The sequence below is a fragment of the Notamacropus eugenii genome, chromosome 6, assembly GCF_028372415.1.
Source record: "Notamacropus eugenii isolate mMacEug1 chromosome 6, mMacEug1.pri_v2, whole genome shotgun sequence".
In the NCBI taxonomy this organism is placed as follows: domain Eukaryota; kingdom Metazoa; phylum Chordata; class Mammalia; order Diprotodontia; family Macropodidae; genus Notamacropus; species Notamacropus eugenii.
The window spans coordinates 107,228,917-107,247,635 of NC_092877.1; the positions used below are offsets into that span (position 1 = coordinate 107,228,917).

The 18,719-nt window shown below is 33.5% G+C and overlaps 1 protein-coding gene across 4 annotated transcripts in view; it reads left to right on the top strand.

The window, feature by feature from the left end:
• Window positions 1-18,719, top strand: part of EXOC1 (exocyst complex component 1) — a 62,747-nt gene that overhangs the window by 7,687 nt on the left and 36,341 nt on the right. For all 4 annotated transcript variants that reach the window (XM_072620814.1, XM_072620815.1, XM_072620816.1 and 1 more), the window contains exons 2-8: window positions 700-833; window positions 1,219-1,349; window positions 4,830-4,989; window positions 9,787-9,974; window positions 14,772-14,999; window positions 15,162-15,294; window positions 15,824-15,933. In XM_072620814.1, the coding sequence (XP_072476915.1) occupies window positions 710-833; window positions 1,219-1,349; window positions 4,830-4,989; window positions 9,787-9,974; window positions 14,772-14,999; window positions 15,162-15,294; window positions 15,824-15,933 (1,074 nt within the window). In that variant the 5' untranslated portion in view covers window positions 700-709. The remainder of the gene's footprint in view (window positions 1-699; window positions 834-1,218; window positions 1,350-4,829; window positions 4,990-9,786; window positions 9,975-14,771; window positions 15,000-15,161; window positions 15,295-15,823; window positions 15,934-18,719) is intronic.

An 18,719-nucleotide genomic window follows, 5' to 3' on the forward strand; every position in this document is an offset into this window, starting at 1 on the left:
TCTAGTATTCCATTACATTCATACACCACAACTTGTTCAGCCATTTCCCAATTGATGGGCATCCCCTTGATTTCCAATTTTTGGCTGCCACAAAGAGAGCTGCTACAAATATTTTTGTACATGTGGGACTCTTTTCCATTTCTGTGATCCCTTTGGGATACAGTCCTAGAAGTGATATTGCTGGGTCAAAGGGGGAACCCAAAGCTTTAAGATTGAATACTAAAAATTGTTTTAGCCTGCAACTGGAAATTAAGCCATACAAGCTATGGAATATAGAAATCTATTTTGTTCTACAGGAAAATAGGGGGTAAGGGGAATAGAAGAAGAGTGGGTAATAGAACGGAAGACAGACTGGAGGAATGGGTGAATGGGGTGCATGCTGTCCTGGGGTGGGGAGTAGGGAGAGATTGGGAGAAAATTTTGAATTCAAATTCTTGTGGAAGTGAATGTTAAGAACTAAAAAATAAATTATATACCTAAAAATTAATTAATTAAAAAACAATAAAATGCTTTCTCTGTTTTGACTTTTGACTGCTGTTTGACATCTTGTAATGACATCTATATAAAAACATTTTCCTAAAATTTTCCATTGGGAATTCATAGTTTTTTTCTTCAGTGGGAAAACTAAATAATAAATCAAGGCTAGTTTAAAATGATTCATTGGCATGCTGTATAGTATTCACATTCTGTATTTTTCAGCTAAGAAAAAATGACTGCAATCAAGCATGCGTTGCAAAGAGATATTTTCACCCCAAATGATGAACGTTTACTGAGCATTGTGAATGTCTGCAAAGCAGGGAAAAAGAAGAAAAATTGTTTTTTGTGTGCCACAGGTGGGTATTTCAATTTACAGAAAATACTCCTTTGATGTCATTTATTTTCTGTAAGGGAAATTTATTCTTCATATTAAACCTCATTTTCACTGTAATTTTTAAAGTTGCAGCTGCAACCAATTAATTTTCTATTACTTTGCATAAAAGAGAAATGCTCTTTTCACAGGTTTAAATACAAAGATGTAGAAGTATTCAGGAGGCTATGGTCTAAGTTTAAATTCTTGATTACAAAGTAAAAATTTCAGAAAATGCCATCTTACCCTTCCATTTAAAAACATGTACCAACTCCTTGATATATAGAGACTACTTGGGCAATACATATGTTAGAAAGATATCAGGTCAAAAAATATTTCTAATTAAAGTACTTCTGTATTTTACTCAACAGTGACAACTGAACGCCCAGTGCAGGTGAACGTGGTGAAAGTGAAGAAATCTGATAAGGGAGACTTCTACAAAAGACAGATTGCGTGGGCCCTTCGAGATCTTGCCGTAGTGGATGCCAAAGATGCCATGAAAGTATGTCTTTATTCTTAACACTTTAACCTGGCTTGCTTATGAAATGCCATCCATTTTAGAAGAAAATTTTATGTCTTCAAGGCTTATCTAAGCTTGTCTTTTCTGTGGCTACTGGCGCATGGGAACTAAGAATGATTGTTTTAAAAAAACATTCATTCTTCCCTGTCTTTTGCCTCACCGCTGCTACTAACAAATATTGACCGCTGTTTGACTTATGCTATACTTGGGCTTTTTAAATCTTTTTGAAAAATAATTTGCTTTAATAATTTAATTTTCCCCAAAATCATTTTGTAGTTTAATTTTTTGTTGCTCAATCTTTTCTGTTTGATATTTTTCTTTCCTTCCTATTGTCCTCTTGTCTTTTCATTCTGTCATTTATGCTCTGTTATCTTTTATTCCAAAAGATTTGGCTTTTTCCCGTTTTCCAAGGCTAACTATAATCCTGATATCCAGCCAAATTCATGTATGCTAAAGCAAATGAACTCTTTTGTATTCCCAGCACTTAATACAATTCCTGGGAAATAGTTATCACTTAATAAATGCTTGTTGACTAGTTTATTCATATATTTTTGTCAGTCATGTGGTGTTTATTATTTTGAGTTGCTACATGCATTATGCTAATATTAAAAATATTAAAAATGTAACATTTATGGTAATGATGTCATTAACATTGTTATGTTATGCTGTTAATGTAATGTGTGCATTTTTTTTCTCAGTGGTTTTGGTATAATGTGGAATTACATAACTGTGTTGCATACAATATTTGCACTCAGAGTCACCAGGATAACTAAATGACCATTAATGAGAAAGTAGTATCCAGTTATTATTGGAATTAAGTTGAATTCAACAAATATTTATACAACTCACTGTCAGACAATTGGAGAGATGCATATGTTAACTAAAACATGGTTTCTGTGTACTTGTAGTTTACAATTCTGTCTGGTAGACACTTTGATTTAGTTGAAGTCACTGTTTGATTTTTTTTCCCCTAAAGGAAAGAAAGGGAGATTAATCTTCTTAGTAGCATTAAGAAATGATAGATTTATGAGGTGTTTGTGGAAGCCCCCAGGGTTAAGTGACTTGCTCAGAGGTCACACAGCTAGTAAGTGTCTGAGGCCAATTTGAACTCAGGTCCATGGTGTTCTATTGGCTACACCACCTAGCTGCCCTGGATTCAAGTTTTTAAAAAGCAAAACACTACAAAAAGAAAAATATTATTGTGGTGGCATTTGAATTGAATACTTAAATTCAACACAAAAAGCCACCTATAATATATATGTTTCCCTTTTCAAAAATCTAATAAAGGGAGAAAGCATGGCATAGATAGGGGGCCAGTCTGCCAACAGGTATCAAGTACTGCTTCTGAAATATATTTTCTGTGTGACTGTGGACAAGTTACCTCAAATCTTCCTGAATCCTAGGTAACTCACTGAGACCAAGTTACAAATAGTTTGCCAGTTTGCATCACTGTAGGGAGCTTCCACACTTGGAGTTAATTAGGGGTCCAGATCTTTAAAAAAAAAAAAAATCATGTGCCTCTTAATATGAATCACTTATATTTTTGTGGAGTGACATCAAGGTTTAGATAAATTTACTCCTTGCTGAAAACATATATTGAAAAAAATCTCAGAAAAATAAACAATTTATAAAATAGATGAAATACAATGCCAATAGAGATGGATCTTTTTCATCCTGGAAAATGCCTCTGAGGACATCAGCTTACTTCTGACAAAGAAGAGAAACACGTGTTTCAGAAGGGCATGTTTTGCAGTTACATGAATTCTTAACTTGGAAAATTCCATTCATCTGTATGCTTCCCAGGAAAACACAATCTTTATCTTTTCAGGAGAATTTAGAAAGAGAAGAGAAACAGGATTTTAAAAAAATTTTGATATATATACTTTTTAAATCTCAAAAGAATCTGAGGCAAGTAAAGTAGGCTTTAGTTTTTATGGTTTTCTATTTAGAGCTTTCTCAGAAGCCCACAGTCCAACTTTATTAAAAGTCATATTAATTCCTAAACTCATTTCTCTTCAGTAGTTTTGTACTTTGTAATTTCATTTCATAATTCACTTACATTGCTGAATGCCTATTGAAATGCTTCCTCACAGCTGACACCTCACTGCTACTATACTTAAGGGCTTTTTTTCTTTTTTATGTAGACACCCTGTGCAGTGTGTGTGTGTGTGTGTGTGTGTGTGTGTGTGTGTGTATACACATATATAAAATGTTTATATATACACTAACATTAGCCATTTGGGATCACACATTGATCTGTTGAGTATTGCAGCTGGAACACTCAGGTTTTTTTATGGCACTATGGGAAATATTCCCAGTAAGGCTGTCATTTCCCATAAAGTTTTCTTTCAGCTGCCAAATGTTATTACATTTTGCTAACCCTAATGTGAGTATATTTTCATTAGTAAGTATAGATTTTTAATTTTTTAATTTTGACTATTACACTTCATTTCTCTTTATTAGTCTATAGGTAGCTGTCATGTGAATCTTGTTGTATGAAATCAGATCTTATCTCTGATACATCATAGTTCTGTGTGTTAAAAGCCTGATATGTGTTTGTCTTAAAAAGGCACATTCAATCCCTTTTATCCAACATAAGTATTAAAAAAGGTTTCTTCTGTATTTGCTATTTTTCTACTTCACAAGAACTTTTAAAAATGTGAAACACTATATATGTTCATATGTTTTTGTTTCACATAGTTCTCAACAAGCACATTATTAGTGGAAAAAATATTAAAAACAGAGATTACTGGCTAGCTGTTCTAGTTGCACCTCATGGAATATCTGTACTTTAATGGAGTCACCAGAAGTCTAAGGTTTGGTATTCAGTGTACTGACCTCCAAAGTCCTTCCCAACTCCAAATCAGTGATCCTGTGAATGCCCAGATCCATACAATAGATAAATACATATGTGTATTTTTATGTCTATGGCACCTTATCAACTGGAAAACTCCAGAAACAAATATTATTTTCATTGTCCCTCAAAAGAAACTAGCACTCAAAAAACAGATTTTGGTGATCCAAATTAAATTTTATATAATCAGAGGAGCTTATACTTTGGAGAAAAGACATGGCGTGATTATAGCAATTGAACAAATGGTTTTTCTTTTCCCAGTGTCTGCTCTTTGTATTAATTTGTGGGTTTAAGGTGTATAAAAGGTAAACTCTTTGGAGTAGCACAATTATTTAATAGTTAACCCACAACTTTGAACTAAAAATTGAACTCATTTCCCATATTTTCTAAATGACAATTTTTTCGTTGTGGTTTTAATTCAGTGTCTTTTCTGAGTTATTAACATCAACAAATCACTTCTTTAGTTTTAAAATGCAATTAATAAGAGTACTTCCTGCTTAAAATACTGTTTTTCTTTGTGTTAGAGCACATCTCCATTATCCATATAGCGATAATGAAAAAGTCCATGGTCACAAATATTTTTTTTTTCCATTTGTATTTATTTGCAGGAGAATCCTGAATTTGATTTACATTTTGAAAAAATATACAAATGGGTTGCCAGCAGCACTGCAGAAAAGAATGCATTTATTTCCTGTATTTGGAAATTGAATCAGAGATATCTTCGAAAGAAAATTGATTTCGTCAATGTTAGTTCACAACTTTTAGAAGGTAAAAGTCCAATTAACATTTATGCATAAAATCCAATGTATCATAAATATGTATTTTGCCATAATTATTTAAATTAATTAAGAAACTGATTTAATTTAGGTAGTAGATTTCCTCTGTTCAACACGTGCTTCCAGAATAGTATCTCATGTCAATAAAGTATTCAAGTTGTTTAATTGAGTAACACAAAAGTGTTAATGTAACTAAAATTTAAAGATATACTAAAGGAAATTTTACTTCTAAAAATCTTTTGTATTAAGAAATAGGGGGAGAAAACAGCATAAGCCTTAAGGATACAAGTTTGAATTATGTAGTAGTTGAAATAAGTTATTATAGAGATGAACAAGGAGCTAAAGTTTGATAAGTCTATTGCTTCCCTGAGGCCCCACTACAAATTGCATTAAAAGTGGAAATTGGTAACTTCATACTGTTTTTATACTCACTGGACTTTGTCCCTTTCTTTTGAATTCTACTTTTTCACCATTTCTTCTTTATAATCTCTATGAATTTTCCTTTACATTTAAAAACTTGCACTTGGTCATTTATTGGCATCTTTTTAGTTAATGAGGTAGAAACTGGCTATGAATTTATGGCACATAATGCCTTAGTTTTGAGGGAAAGTTTAAGGGGTCCTACACATGAGAGTGGAAGAAAATGAGTTGGAGTCATCTTTCCTGACGGTCCAACATAGGCCAAAAAGTTAATCTTAAATCTAGAATACTTAAAATGAGCTTTGGTCCAACCCTCATTTTACAGATGAAAAAACAGGTGTAGAAAAGTTATATAATTTGCACGAGGCCACATAGTGAATTAGTATCAGATAAAAATTTCTCCCTCTCTTCTAATTTCAAGTCCAGAGCTCCTTCCACTGTCCCATACATCTCTTCTTCTTTGTAGAAGCTAGCAGTTCTCTAGGATGTGGTTTACTGGTTATAAAAAAAAGTGTTTTAAATTGTGGCATGAAATTTTTCAAGTTTTTTCTCATTGAACATTAAATGGAGCTCTTTATAATATAGGAATGGAAAAGTTGTTTCCTAATGGGTCATTTAAAGAAACCTAAAATTAACATTTCATTTTTCAATTTGAATTTAATGTCTTATTACAGTATGTGTTTCTTGTTTGTTCCTTAAACTCAATAGATAAATAGAATAAACTCCGTATAACAGTGCTTCTTGGTACACCTGCCTTACCTTTCCACAATACAGTCTTAACAGAACCATTGGGAAGAGTGCTATTGATTTTAATAGAACATAGTAATGGTTCCAGTTCTTATTAAAAGTCATAACCAAATAATGCCAGAAACAAAAGTGAAGATATAAATATTAACACTACAAGAGACGAGCCTAAAGAATACCTAGAGGACTGTAGGGACATATTTTGAGAACTACTCATTCATCATAGAAATTTCTGTTTTGGTTGAGTTCAGCTTTCAACTCCCTAAATGTCTACATACTTGATGTAATTGAGTACAAATCTTGTTATTCTGAAATTATGATGTTTCATCTCCTTTAATTAATGCCTGGGTAGCTTATACAAATAATTTGCATATATTCACATTATACAAATTCAACTTTATGGAAAGAGTTACGAAAAAAATCCTCATTCGAAAAAAAAACAAACCAAAAACTCACCTTTGTTAACTTTACTGTACAGTACAGAGTACATGTGCTCTGTCTCCATTCCTGCCTGAAATATGCCTGGCTGTGTGTTCCATGGCCTTCTACCCTGCTCCCTCTACCCTACCCCACCCCACCAAAAAAAAAAAAGTACCAACCTGTCCAAGTGAAAGCAGAACCATCACACTGGAGAGACTGAAGAGATTGGTGCCACTGCATGGGGATAAGGGGGAGCATTGGTTTGAGACCTCAGGGTGCTGAAAGAAGAGACTCTTGCTCTGCTCAACCCACCCATCCATGTGTCCTGTCCCCACATGTCATTCATCAGTGATTGGGTACCTCATGTTTGTCCCTGGCCCCTGCATGTTACCCATCCTGTCCTGTCTCTGCCAGTGTCAGGCCCCAACATATTCCTTCCCTCAACCCTACATGTTTCTCCTCCTGCTCTGGCTTGTTTGTCCCTGGTCCTCATGTGTCCTTGAACCATGTGCCAGCACCTTTACTCCACAGTTCTCTACTTCATCCTTTCTCCTTTCCCATACGGGCAAATTCACATTATGTAAAAATCATTTTACCTAGAGTTCTACTGAATGGTCTGCTTACATAAAGCAAGAACTATAGTTCCTTTTTGGTTTTGTTAAGTCTTCTTTAAGAAAACTCCATGCTTTGCAACAGTCTAGTAACTAGATGATCTTTGTAATTGATTTTTTAAAAATTATTATGAAGTTTTATTGATGTTTTGTTTTTTACACTATGGTAATTTCCCAAACTATACTTCCTCTCACTGAACCTTCTGTTTTAACAAGGAAATAATCTCCTATCTCTCTGCTGAGAAGAAGGTTAAATGTTTCATTATCTGTTCTCTGGGTCCAAGATTGTTCATTGCAACTAACATGGGTTAGCTTGCTTTTAAAAATTGTCACTACTTTTTCCCCATAATCATTTTAGAGCTAACTTATCATTAAGATAGATGAGTCTTAATGCACTTAATATTATCAACACTAAATGAAATCACATAAATTGTTTTTCTTTGGAGAAATGATGCAAAAGATTCATGCTGAAGAATTGTGGCTTCCTGGGAATATAAGATTTTGAAATAGGAATTTGTTAAGAGAGTAAGTGATTTAAGTTTTCCTGTTGTTCGTTAAACTATGCATTTATTCTTTATTCAATTAAATAAAAGATTTTTGAGTCCTTAAAAGCTAGCCTTATCTAATGTTGATGGTGCTCATTTAATTGCTTCAACTTTATTCTTTCTAATACACCTGGAATCTTTTGTGACTAACCCATTGTGAAGCAGTTACTATGTAAAGAATTTCTTTGTGTGAAAATAGCTGGGCAAGACTCCAAAATAACATCAGTGATCTAGTTACTAGATTTTTCCTCCTAAGGACAAGAATTCCCATATTTTTATAAATCTGTTAAGAAACAACAGTCAAGAGAAGTAAAGGAAAATAAGTCTGTAGTCAGTTCTGAATATATTTATGTTTTTATATAGGACTTATAGTTGGCCAAACACTAAGAGTTTTTGACCTTTCCAATCCTTTAGTAACCTCCCCTTATGATTGAATATTAAATTGTCTATGAAACATTATGTTACCATGAAGTTCAAATGAGTTACAGTGCAGTATTTTTTTTAAATACACATTAAACCTGTATACTTTGCCACCCAGCTAATATTCTTTGCTTACTTTCCTCTGCTTCTTTCATACCTTTTTATTCTCCAGAACTGCCTAAAGTTACAGAAGGTGCGTAACACCTTTTCTTATTCTTCTGTGTAATTTTAACTATTTACCATTTGATATTATGTACTGTTGGTTGCATATTTTATGAAATTGTGTGTAGGAACAAGGTCATTGCTACAAAGTCCATAGTGCAACATAATTAATGACAGTATTTTCATCATTGGCCTTCAAAGGATTTTTTCTCATGAAAGAAAAGACTGCTGTAACAGTTAACCTTATCCTAAGAATTTGTCAAAATGCATTTTTGTATAAAATACTGTTTAGAGTGAATTAGGCAGTCTTCATCCCTAGGTGGTTATCAATCATATGTGACAATTTAATTTCCCATTATAAAGTTAAGAGGATCTCAGTAAAGTAACTCCTTGTTCAGAATGTATCAAATCACACTTACTTAGTAATTTGTCCTCATTTTGAGGACTTAAAATTTGTGTTGTTTTATGTCTGTTTTTGTTTTGGGTTTTGTTTTTTGGTCTGTCTTGGTGGTCAATAATAAGCTTATACCATATATCAAAGGTCACATTTACCCAGATGTACTTCTTATACAGATTAGCATTTTGTATCTGAATAATATTAGGGTCACCCAGAACTTTTTTGGAAACTATCCATCAAATATACAGAAATTAAATACTCCAGTTTTTAACCTTTAAAAATCTCCCATAGTGTTACTTTCCTACATGATCTTAGTATACCTATAAAATTAACTAGAAATAATGATTTTCAGGTATCTAGGTTCCCTTAAATATTTTAACTGATGTCATTATTCAGAAAGTATCCCAAAATTTTGTTTTAAAACACCAGGGACATCTATTTACATTTTTTAAATTTATCAAATTCATTTTATTATTCTTGTCTAGATAGTAATTGTGGAAATTTCTTCAGCAGATCCATAGAAATTTTAAAAGTTATATAAAATGCCATGTAAATGTGTAAGAAGAAAGTTCACTTATCATGTTCAAAGCCTAAGATATACTCTTAAGAGATCGGTACTATAGTAAATCAGTTCTTATTTAATATTATTTCAAAAAGTAGGCTAACATACTTTTCACATGTTCAGAATTTACAATCAGTGTTTTTAATTAAGGGTAGTAACTATCTAAAGTAAGAAAATGGGGTTCAGATTTCAGTTATGGCTTTGAATATCATGACTAAAACATGTTGTAATATTTGTAAATTAGTGACTTTAGTTTTATGGGTTGTTTTTTTTTAATTTGTGTCTTTTTACATAGTGCTTCATCTCCATAGGATATAGAATGTTTTACAAAAATAATGTTTTTGGTTTGCTTCTATGGACTCTGAATTATTCTTTTCTTTTTTTTTTCCACTACTAAATATGACCTGTGCTAACAACTGATCCTATCTAGCCTCAAGTAAATTACTGTTACTTGTACCTCATATTTTTGGCTTCCATAATTTGAGTTTTTCCTTTACTACTCTTTAAGAATCTGTTCCAAGTGGAGAGAATCAGAGTGTGACAGGAGGAGATGAAGAAGCTGTAGATGAGTACCAAGAGTTAAATGCAAGAGAAGAGCAGGATATTGAGATAATGATGGAAGGCTGTGAATATGCTATTTCTAATGCGGAAGCTTTTGCAGAAAAGTTATCAAGAGAGCTGCAGGTGTTAGATGGGGTAAGAATTTCTTGTCAAAACATGAATTACTAATATTCAATGGATTTAGAAGCCTGGTTATATACATAGATCATTGCCTTGGAGTATTTAAGGCTTTGTAGTATAATTTTTACTTTATCTATTAAGTGCATTATCTCTTTCATGAATTTACTCAGCTATTTCAGAGTAGACATGCAAAATATTTCCTTGGTGCCATTTGTCTATTATTATTGTTGTTAAAAGACTAAATCTTTACAGGGAACAAGGCCAATGAGAAACAGTTGCCCGGGTCTCCGTTTTAGAGACACTCAATATATCATAGAAGGGGGAAGGAAGAAAGACAGAAATAAATAGCCCCAGGGCTTTTTGATCAGAGTCATCAGAACAGGAACAGGTCTGTGCAAAGGAGTATCTTTTGGGTTGGAGAAAATGGGGATAGAACCTCAGCTAAAAGAAATGGAAGACCTGTAGAAAGAAGGGCTTTTGTGAAAAGAACAAGCTTTGTGGGAGCAGGAGAGTTGTAGAGAATAGTGAGAAAGGCACAGAATTTAGTCAAAGATGTGCTACCTACTTTTTCTATAAGTCACATAATCTTTCTGGATGTGAGTTTCTGTGTTTATAAAATGGAGATGATTATAAAACTTAATCAACACAAAGAGAAATCATACATGATTCCATCTCAGCTTGAAAGTTACCATCTGTGGAGGGATTTGTGTTTGGCACCTTATGTTCTTTTGATCAAAAATCACATATTGAGAGATAAAGGGATCTTGGAGAAATCTATCCCCCTCACACATGAGGAAAATGAAGTCCATGGAGGTTAAGTGACTTACTCAACCAAGATCACATGAGTTACATGTGGCAGAGCTGGGTTTGAACCCAGGTCCTCCAATCCCTGATCTCTGATGCTTGCACTAATATTATGCTGCTCTGGGTTTTACCAGTGCCAAGTAGATAAAGGCCTATATGACTTGCTTATTAAATGTACAAATTAAATGAAACAAGGCTAATACATTGGACCAATCAGTAGACAAAACTTGATAAGTATCTTAATAGTTAATGGGCTACCTTATGAATTACTGGGTTCCTTTTAACTGGAGATCTTCAGGTAGATGACCAGTGGTTGACTACATTATAGAGGAAATTCTTGTTCAAGTTTAGTTTAGATAAACAATATCTGGGGTCACCTCCATATCCGTGATTCTTTGAGGATAAAATACGATGATGTATATAAAATACTTTGCTTATCATAAGAAGCTGTATAAATGGAAGCAGTCATAATAAGGTCTTATTAATGATTTTCCCCATCTTTCAAAGTATGTTTTTGAGCTGTCTTATTTTTTAAAAAAAAATATATCTAAATATAAAGTGTAGAGTCATGAAATCTTAGAAGAGATTTTAGAGGAAAAATAGTGCAATATTTACATTAAAGAAAGAATTCTTTTTATTCTGTCTATAAGAGCTCATCCATTTTTGCTGAAATACCTTGAATTCACTTCTTTACAAAGCAGCAGCCCTTCCATTTTTGGATAGCTCAGTTGCTAAGAAATTTTCCCATGTATTTTAAATGGAAATCTGATTCACTCTTAACTTTTTTATGTTGGTATGAGTTCTGCCTTCTGGGGCCAATCCTAGAAAAATGTAATTCTTCTTCCACTTGGCAGCCTTTCAGGTATTGAAGACAGCAATCATGTCCTGCCTCCTCCATACTAAATATCCCCAGTTCCTTTGTCAGATCCCCTGGATTATATTCACCTCCTAACCAGCTACTTTGAATTTGATCTGACCAGTGCAGAACAGATTCTTTATGAAGCAAATGGTTAAAGTAAGAGATGAATAACCATCATCAAAAAATAAGTAAACACACAAAAGAAGGAATAAGGTTACATATGAAACCATAAATATATGCTCTATATTTTAACAAAGGAGAATCTTTCAAAGAAGTATATTTTATGTCTCTTCAGATTGCACAAGGTTACTTGACAGATGGAATCACAGTCAACTTTATTTAACAGTTTTTGTCAGTACCAAACAAGGCGGAAGTCTAGGAGACATTGTCTCTGTTGTGGATTGATATGCTGAGAGTCTAAGTGAGAGAGAGAATTTGTACAGATTAGGGATTCTGAACCATTTTTGTGTCATAGACCCCTTTGACAGAATGGTGAAATCTAGACCCCTTCTCAGAACAGTTCTTTCCAAATTTTACGTGAAATACATGAGGTTACAAAAGAAACATTATCTCTAATATGATTATATAGTAGTTATCTAAATATTTTAAAAAACAAACAAATTTATGGAACCCAGGTTAATTCAGAACCCCTGCTATGGATAATGAGGCTCCTGTTTTTAGAAGATAATGAAATGATTTCATTATTCTCCAAAGTATTACACAGTCTCTTCAGCCTGTTCCATGATCACTTAAGAGGGTTTCTCCATGTAGGAAAAAGCAAATGGATGAGAAAACGTATATTGCCATGACCAAGAGTGCTGCTAGGTATACAGTTCATTGAGTTAAGTCCATCAGTGCCTCTGTCTTGGTAGAGAGCCAGACAGCTGACTGGCCGTGGATGAAAGCAGAGACAGCAAGCAACCTGGGTTGACTTTAAGAAACTGTACGCTATATCTAGTAACTCTAAGCCTCTCCCTGTTACAGCCTATCAAACAGTATTCTTCTGATGATGCGATAGCAAATCGTAAAACACTAAATTTTATTTCTCACCTGTTTTTTTTTGTGGGAATACTATGAAATATTAACTGGTAGTCTTTTAAGTTATACTTTTAATCATGTTAAGGAAAGATTTTTCTATTCTGTGTTCTGTTATTTATTTTTAAGGCCTTTATATGATAGAATGATATAGTCTCTATTTTTGCCATTATTGATATAATATGTTGGTCATTTGTTTTAGAATCTTAAATTCATTAACCTGGAACTATACGTAGTATTCTCTGATATTTTTGTTCATCTTTTTTGTAAAGGGCAAGCCTATCTCAGGCCAATAGATGTTCAAGTTCAATATTGGAATGAAATGAGGCATTTATAGGTCATTCAGCAGTTAACAATAGGAGGTTATGGATACTCCAGCAGTTAGTTTCTATGTGGAAACCTGTCTGGTCAACAGGGCAGGGTGAGAGGACTCCAGAAGTTGGGGACATTCGTCAAGTCTGAAGGGTAGTGACTACATGTGGGTGGGCTTTTTTATGCCCTCAGGTGACTAGGAAGTTGTGTCAAGGGCAGCCTGAATCTTAGCCACCTGAGCCAATCAAATCGGTAGTGAGCTTATCACAGTCATTGTGAACTCCTCTTTTGCATTCTTAATTTTGGTAATTATGACTTTCTTTTTAAAAAAGATTAGACTTGCTCATTGTTAATCAGTTTTCTGGGTTTCCAGATAGCTCTAGGTTTTACTTATAATTTTTTTTTATTTTGTTATAAAATTTTAATTTTATAAAGAATTTGTTCTGCACTAGTCAGATCAAATTCAAATATAATTTCAACTAATATCTTGATTATTTCTCACTTAATTTTTTATTTTGGTTTATTGCTTTGTTCTTTTGCCTTTTATATATAAAGTATAGACCCAGTTCAGTAAGTTTCACTTTGCTTTCCTGACATAGACATTCAGCACTGTAAATTTGCCTTTGAAAAATGATATAGATACATTCCATAGAATCTAATATGTAATATCTATATTGTCTTCATTTTTTTAAAAAAATGCTTTTTCACCAAGGTTCTATTTAATAAATTATTTTAGTTCTGATGTGGGCCTAACTCCTTGTATCTTTATTCACTTTTAATCTTATTTCATTACTTATCTATAGTTTTGGTATGTAAAATTTCTGCTTTTCCATATTTACCTATACCTAATTTGTGATTTCTGCACATTATCAATTTTTATATTTGTTCCATGAGTATTTAAAGATTTCTTCATTAATACCAGGATTCCCTAACACATAAACATCAACTTTTTTTTAAAATGGAAGGAACTGGGAGTAAGAAAGTGACAGATATTTTTTAAAAAAGAAGGAAAGAAAGAACAGAGCATCTGTGAATTATTTAAAAAACTAAACAAGAGAGCAGAAAGAAGTTCAGAAGGGGACAAGTAAACAGGACACTTTTGGAACTGCTGTTTTAAATTTGAAATACATTTTAAAATGCCAAACTGGACACAGTGGAGGGGGAAAACAAGGAAACAAATTATGAAATATTCAGAATGAAGAACGGTTTAAAATTATAATGAATAGTAGAATTTTAGAACCAGATGGAATCTTATAAATCATCTAAGCAAAGCCTCATTTAAAAATGAAGGAATTACAAGGCCCAGAGATGTCTGTAAGCTAGTGAATGACTGACTCCCTGTTGAATCATTTTTAATTAAATTTTGCATCAATATCATCCCTAGTCAAACATGACATTAGCTTAAGTTCCAGTGGAAGGAGAACTGAGGAGAACTCAGGCTGTACTAATGAGAATAAAAGAAGGAGTTCAGTAATAAACATTTCTGCATCTCACTAATAAACTTTATTTCTGCATTCTGGCCTTATGCAGCACTCCGCTAAGCTCCATCAGGAAACACAGCATAAGAAAGGATTTGACATTTTATTTGGAGAGACAAAAAAAAAAGGATCTGAAATGACATGAAAACGGTTATTATGCAAAACATTGTTTCAGATTAAAATGTAATTGGTTAATGTTTAACAAAATAAGAATTACAGTAGACATATACAATGTTAACTTGTGCCTTCCCAAGTCATCATGAAGCCTGTTTCTTTCTGGCTTCCATTTAACGGGCCCTTCAGATATCCTTCTTTACTTTGCAGGCAAACATTCAGTCGATCATGGCCTCCGAGAAACAGGTGAATATCCTGATGAAGCTGCTGGATGAGGCTCTTAGGGAGGTGGACCAGATTGAGCTGAAGCTGAGCAGCTATGAAGAGATGCTGCAGAGCGTGAAAGAACAGATGGACCAGATCTCAGAAAGCAACCACTTAATTCATCTTAGTAACACCAACAACGTGAAGCTCCTGTCAGAGATAGAGTTCCTTGTGGTGAGTAGGCTGACACCTTACACCCTACAGCTCCAAAAGCTGAGAGCCGTAGTTCCACCATGGGAGAGAGTTGTGCTTAGATTGAATAATATTTTAAATCTAGTATCAGTACGTTGCCTAAAGTTATGTATATATAACCTCTATCTACTACATGCATTCCAGAACCACATGGACTTGGCAAAAGGTCACATAAAGGCTCTTCAGGAAGGAGATCTTTCTTCTTCTAGAGGCATTGAGGCCTGTACCAATGCAGCTGATGCCCTTCTACAGTGTATGAATGTAGCTCTTCGTCCAGGTAGCATACTTCTTAAATCAAATTTGTACAGATATTATAGTTACATCGATTATTTTTTAAAAATCTTAACCTGCTGACTTGGTAGGAAAGGAAATGATACATCTGTTGTGGTCCAGTGAGTTACAGCTAGCAGGTTTCACTGTTTTTTTCACACATGTCTCTGCTGTCTTGAAAGAATTTTTTTTTTTAAATCAGTCCCTAATCCACTATATGCTGACATTGTTAGCCAGCCTAGCATAATGCTTTTCATTATTAATTTAATTTGATTGATTGATTGATTAGAAGAGGGAAAACATTTAGAGCCTTTTGTTTCCAGTCTAAATGAATCATTTATTTTTTAAGGTTTTCATGGACTTGGAAAAATCTCCTTGTTATCATCTAAACAAATGAGTAGATGATCTAAACTTTTGGCTCTTTTCAAATCTTGAAATTGTATTACTACTTTAAACTTTGTCATCTTGAATATTAAGTCTCATGTTAAGTGTTTTATACGTCTAAATTTTTCGTGGGATTCTTGCTTTCTTTTCAGGACATGACATGCTTCACGCAGTCAAACAGCAGCAACAACGTTTTGGTGATTTACGAGAGCAGTTTGCCCGAAGACTTGCCAGTCATCTTAACAATGTTTTTGTTCAACAGGTAATTTTACTTTTCTAGTTAAGCTAAAACTTTCCTAAGCCTATCAGTATTTTGTTTTTAAACCTTGAGTTTCTCAAAAGATTATCATGCATTTAAATTAGCATTTGTGTACCCCTTTAAAACCACCTTAGCAACACATCCTATAGTGCAGTTTACACATACTTAGGTTTTTTGTGCTCTTAATTCTGAATTCATTTGCACCATGCATACACATATATTTATTTCTCTGAGAGAGAATTCTGAAGTTCTAGAAAGCTAATTCTCCCTTTCTTGGCCTCAGTTTTCTCATTTGTAAAATGAAATAATTGATTGAACTACATAATCTCTAAGGTCTCTTCCAACTGTAACTTCTTTGGTTCTGTAGAAGTCCAACAAAGAGTTAAATAAACTTTTGTATTACAGGAGAGGCAACATGACATAGTAAGTAGATAGAGAGCTGGCCTTGGAGCCAGAATAACCTGGGTTCAGATCTCACCTCTGATGACTATTTGCTTTTATAACACTGGGCAAGTCATTTAACTTCTCTGTGCCCCAGCAATTCTAAAACTTTAAGTTGCAGAGAAGGTGCTGATCTTTGGTAGGTTCCTCATCTGGAACTTTCTACAACAATAAATTGCACATCCAGTGAAAAAAGTTATTGCTGAGTTATTTTACACACTGCTTTACCTTTGACACATTCTGACAGGTGATATTAATGATCTCGCATAGTACTTATTCTGAAATTTTCAGAGAAAACTACCATGTGTATGTCACAATAGATAGATAGTTCTTGAAAGAGGATCCATCCTCATCATTGTAGGCATTCCCTTCACTCATGCAAATCAAAAATCTTTCAAAACTTATTTTATATGACCTTGCCTATGTGTTTTATAAACCCTACATCAAGGATCTACCCAACAAACTAGAGATGATCCTTTTTTTTTAATGTCTTGGAAATAATGCATACCACTAAAAGTGATCATCTATTTTCTCTCATTTGTGGTACATGACTAGCCCACTTCTACTACAGTCATATATATCCTTAATAATGTTCACCACTGGAATACACACACACACACACACCTTTTTTTTCGTCTACGATTCTAACTGATATTTTTAGGTAAATAAAATTGTCTACTTTTTTAGATGGAAAGAAAACCATAACTGATTGTGTTGAAGCCAAGGTTCTTAAGTTTTTTTGTGTCATGGATCCCTTTGTTAGTCTGCTGAAATCTGTGGAGCCTTTCTTTGAATAATGTTTTTAAATGTATATAATAGAATACATAAAATTACAAGTGAGAAACCAATTATCAAACCAGTTATCAAAATATTTTTTAAAATACAAAGGCCTCTCGCTTAACAATCCCTATACTAAAGAAAGAGGCTGTGAATAAAGCTGAACTTAATTTCTGATAATGTAAAATTCATTGTGTAATTTTGAGATTTGGAAAACTGTATTCAGGAATTTTTAAAATATTTTAGGGAATTTGTTCTTGTTGCCTTTCAGGATATATGATTTCAGTTGTTGGGTTCTTTCTTTTTTTTCAGCTTTTCAGCTTTCTAAAATACTTATGATCCTATATTTTATCTCCACTTAGTTTACTCAGGCCCTTCTTCAGCTCTATAGCAAGTACAACTTTCTTTCACTTCCTGTGAGTACATGGGTTTGACTCAAACATCTCTAATCTATTTTGATGTTTTATTTGTCAAGCTTGCTAAATCTAACTGAAAGCTGCAGACTTGGCTTTATAAATTTATAACTTGACAGTACTCATATAAAGCTGCCAAATAACTGCATTTACAGCTGCCATTGTGTGTCTTAGAAGATCGTATCCTCTGGGCCTGAAAAGCCTGATAGGAAGAAAGGTGGGTCTGAATGCTGGGAGAAATGCACCAATTTTTTATTTGTTTTGACCTAGTGACTTAAAACTATAAATGAATTTATTCCTATATAATTAAATTAAATAATTCTTTTGGGAAAACAACAGACTTAGGAGTCACAGATAATATTAATTCACATTCTTAATTTGATTTGATTCTTTAGAGTCTGCAGGGAGACATGCTATTGGCAGTGCTACTATTTACATAAATGGATACAATAACCAATGTAGTTCTTTCCATACTCTAAGTCTATATGAAGATTTCTTTTGTTTGTAGCTACAAATGACTTGAATTTTTTACTTAAAATGGGTCTTCTCACTGCTCATAAAATAGTACATAGTGCTGCTTGTAACAATAGTCTTAGAACCTAAAAATGAGTGCTGCAACAAGTGCTTTGAGGAGAATATCAAAGTCAAGTAAAAGATTCCAATTAGAGAAAAAATGAGAGAAATATAATTATTGTTTACTCCAATGTTATGTTGCAACAAAAGTTTCGAAATAACCGTTGCTTGTTTGTGTTAGATTTATCCCACTATTAATTGAGCACTTTCAGGGTCAGTGAACAAATGTAGAACTCGTTCTCTCTTTATCTCTCCTCTTCTCCCACCCCTCTAGCAGAAATGTTTTGAATTTTGTGTGTTTATTTTTATGGATTAAAAAGTTGGTCTAATCTGATATTTAATGCATGTAGAATTTCTACTTTCCTTATAGAGATCTTTGGTTTTTTTGTGTGGTGCTTACTATTTTACTGGCAAAAGAAGATCAACACATAAAGTAGTAACAAGTAATTTGGGGGATAAGGTGAGGTATGGACCAATGATTTCACCTATGTCAGCAACTCATTATATGAAAACACCCTCTACCTTGCCGTTTTGCAACTATTCTGCAACTTACTATCTTAGAGAAATCCCTGAGGCACTGAGAGG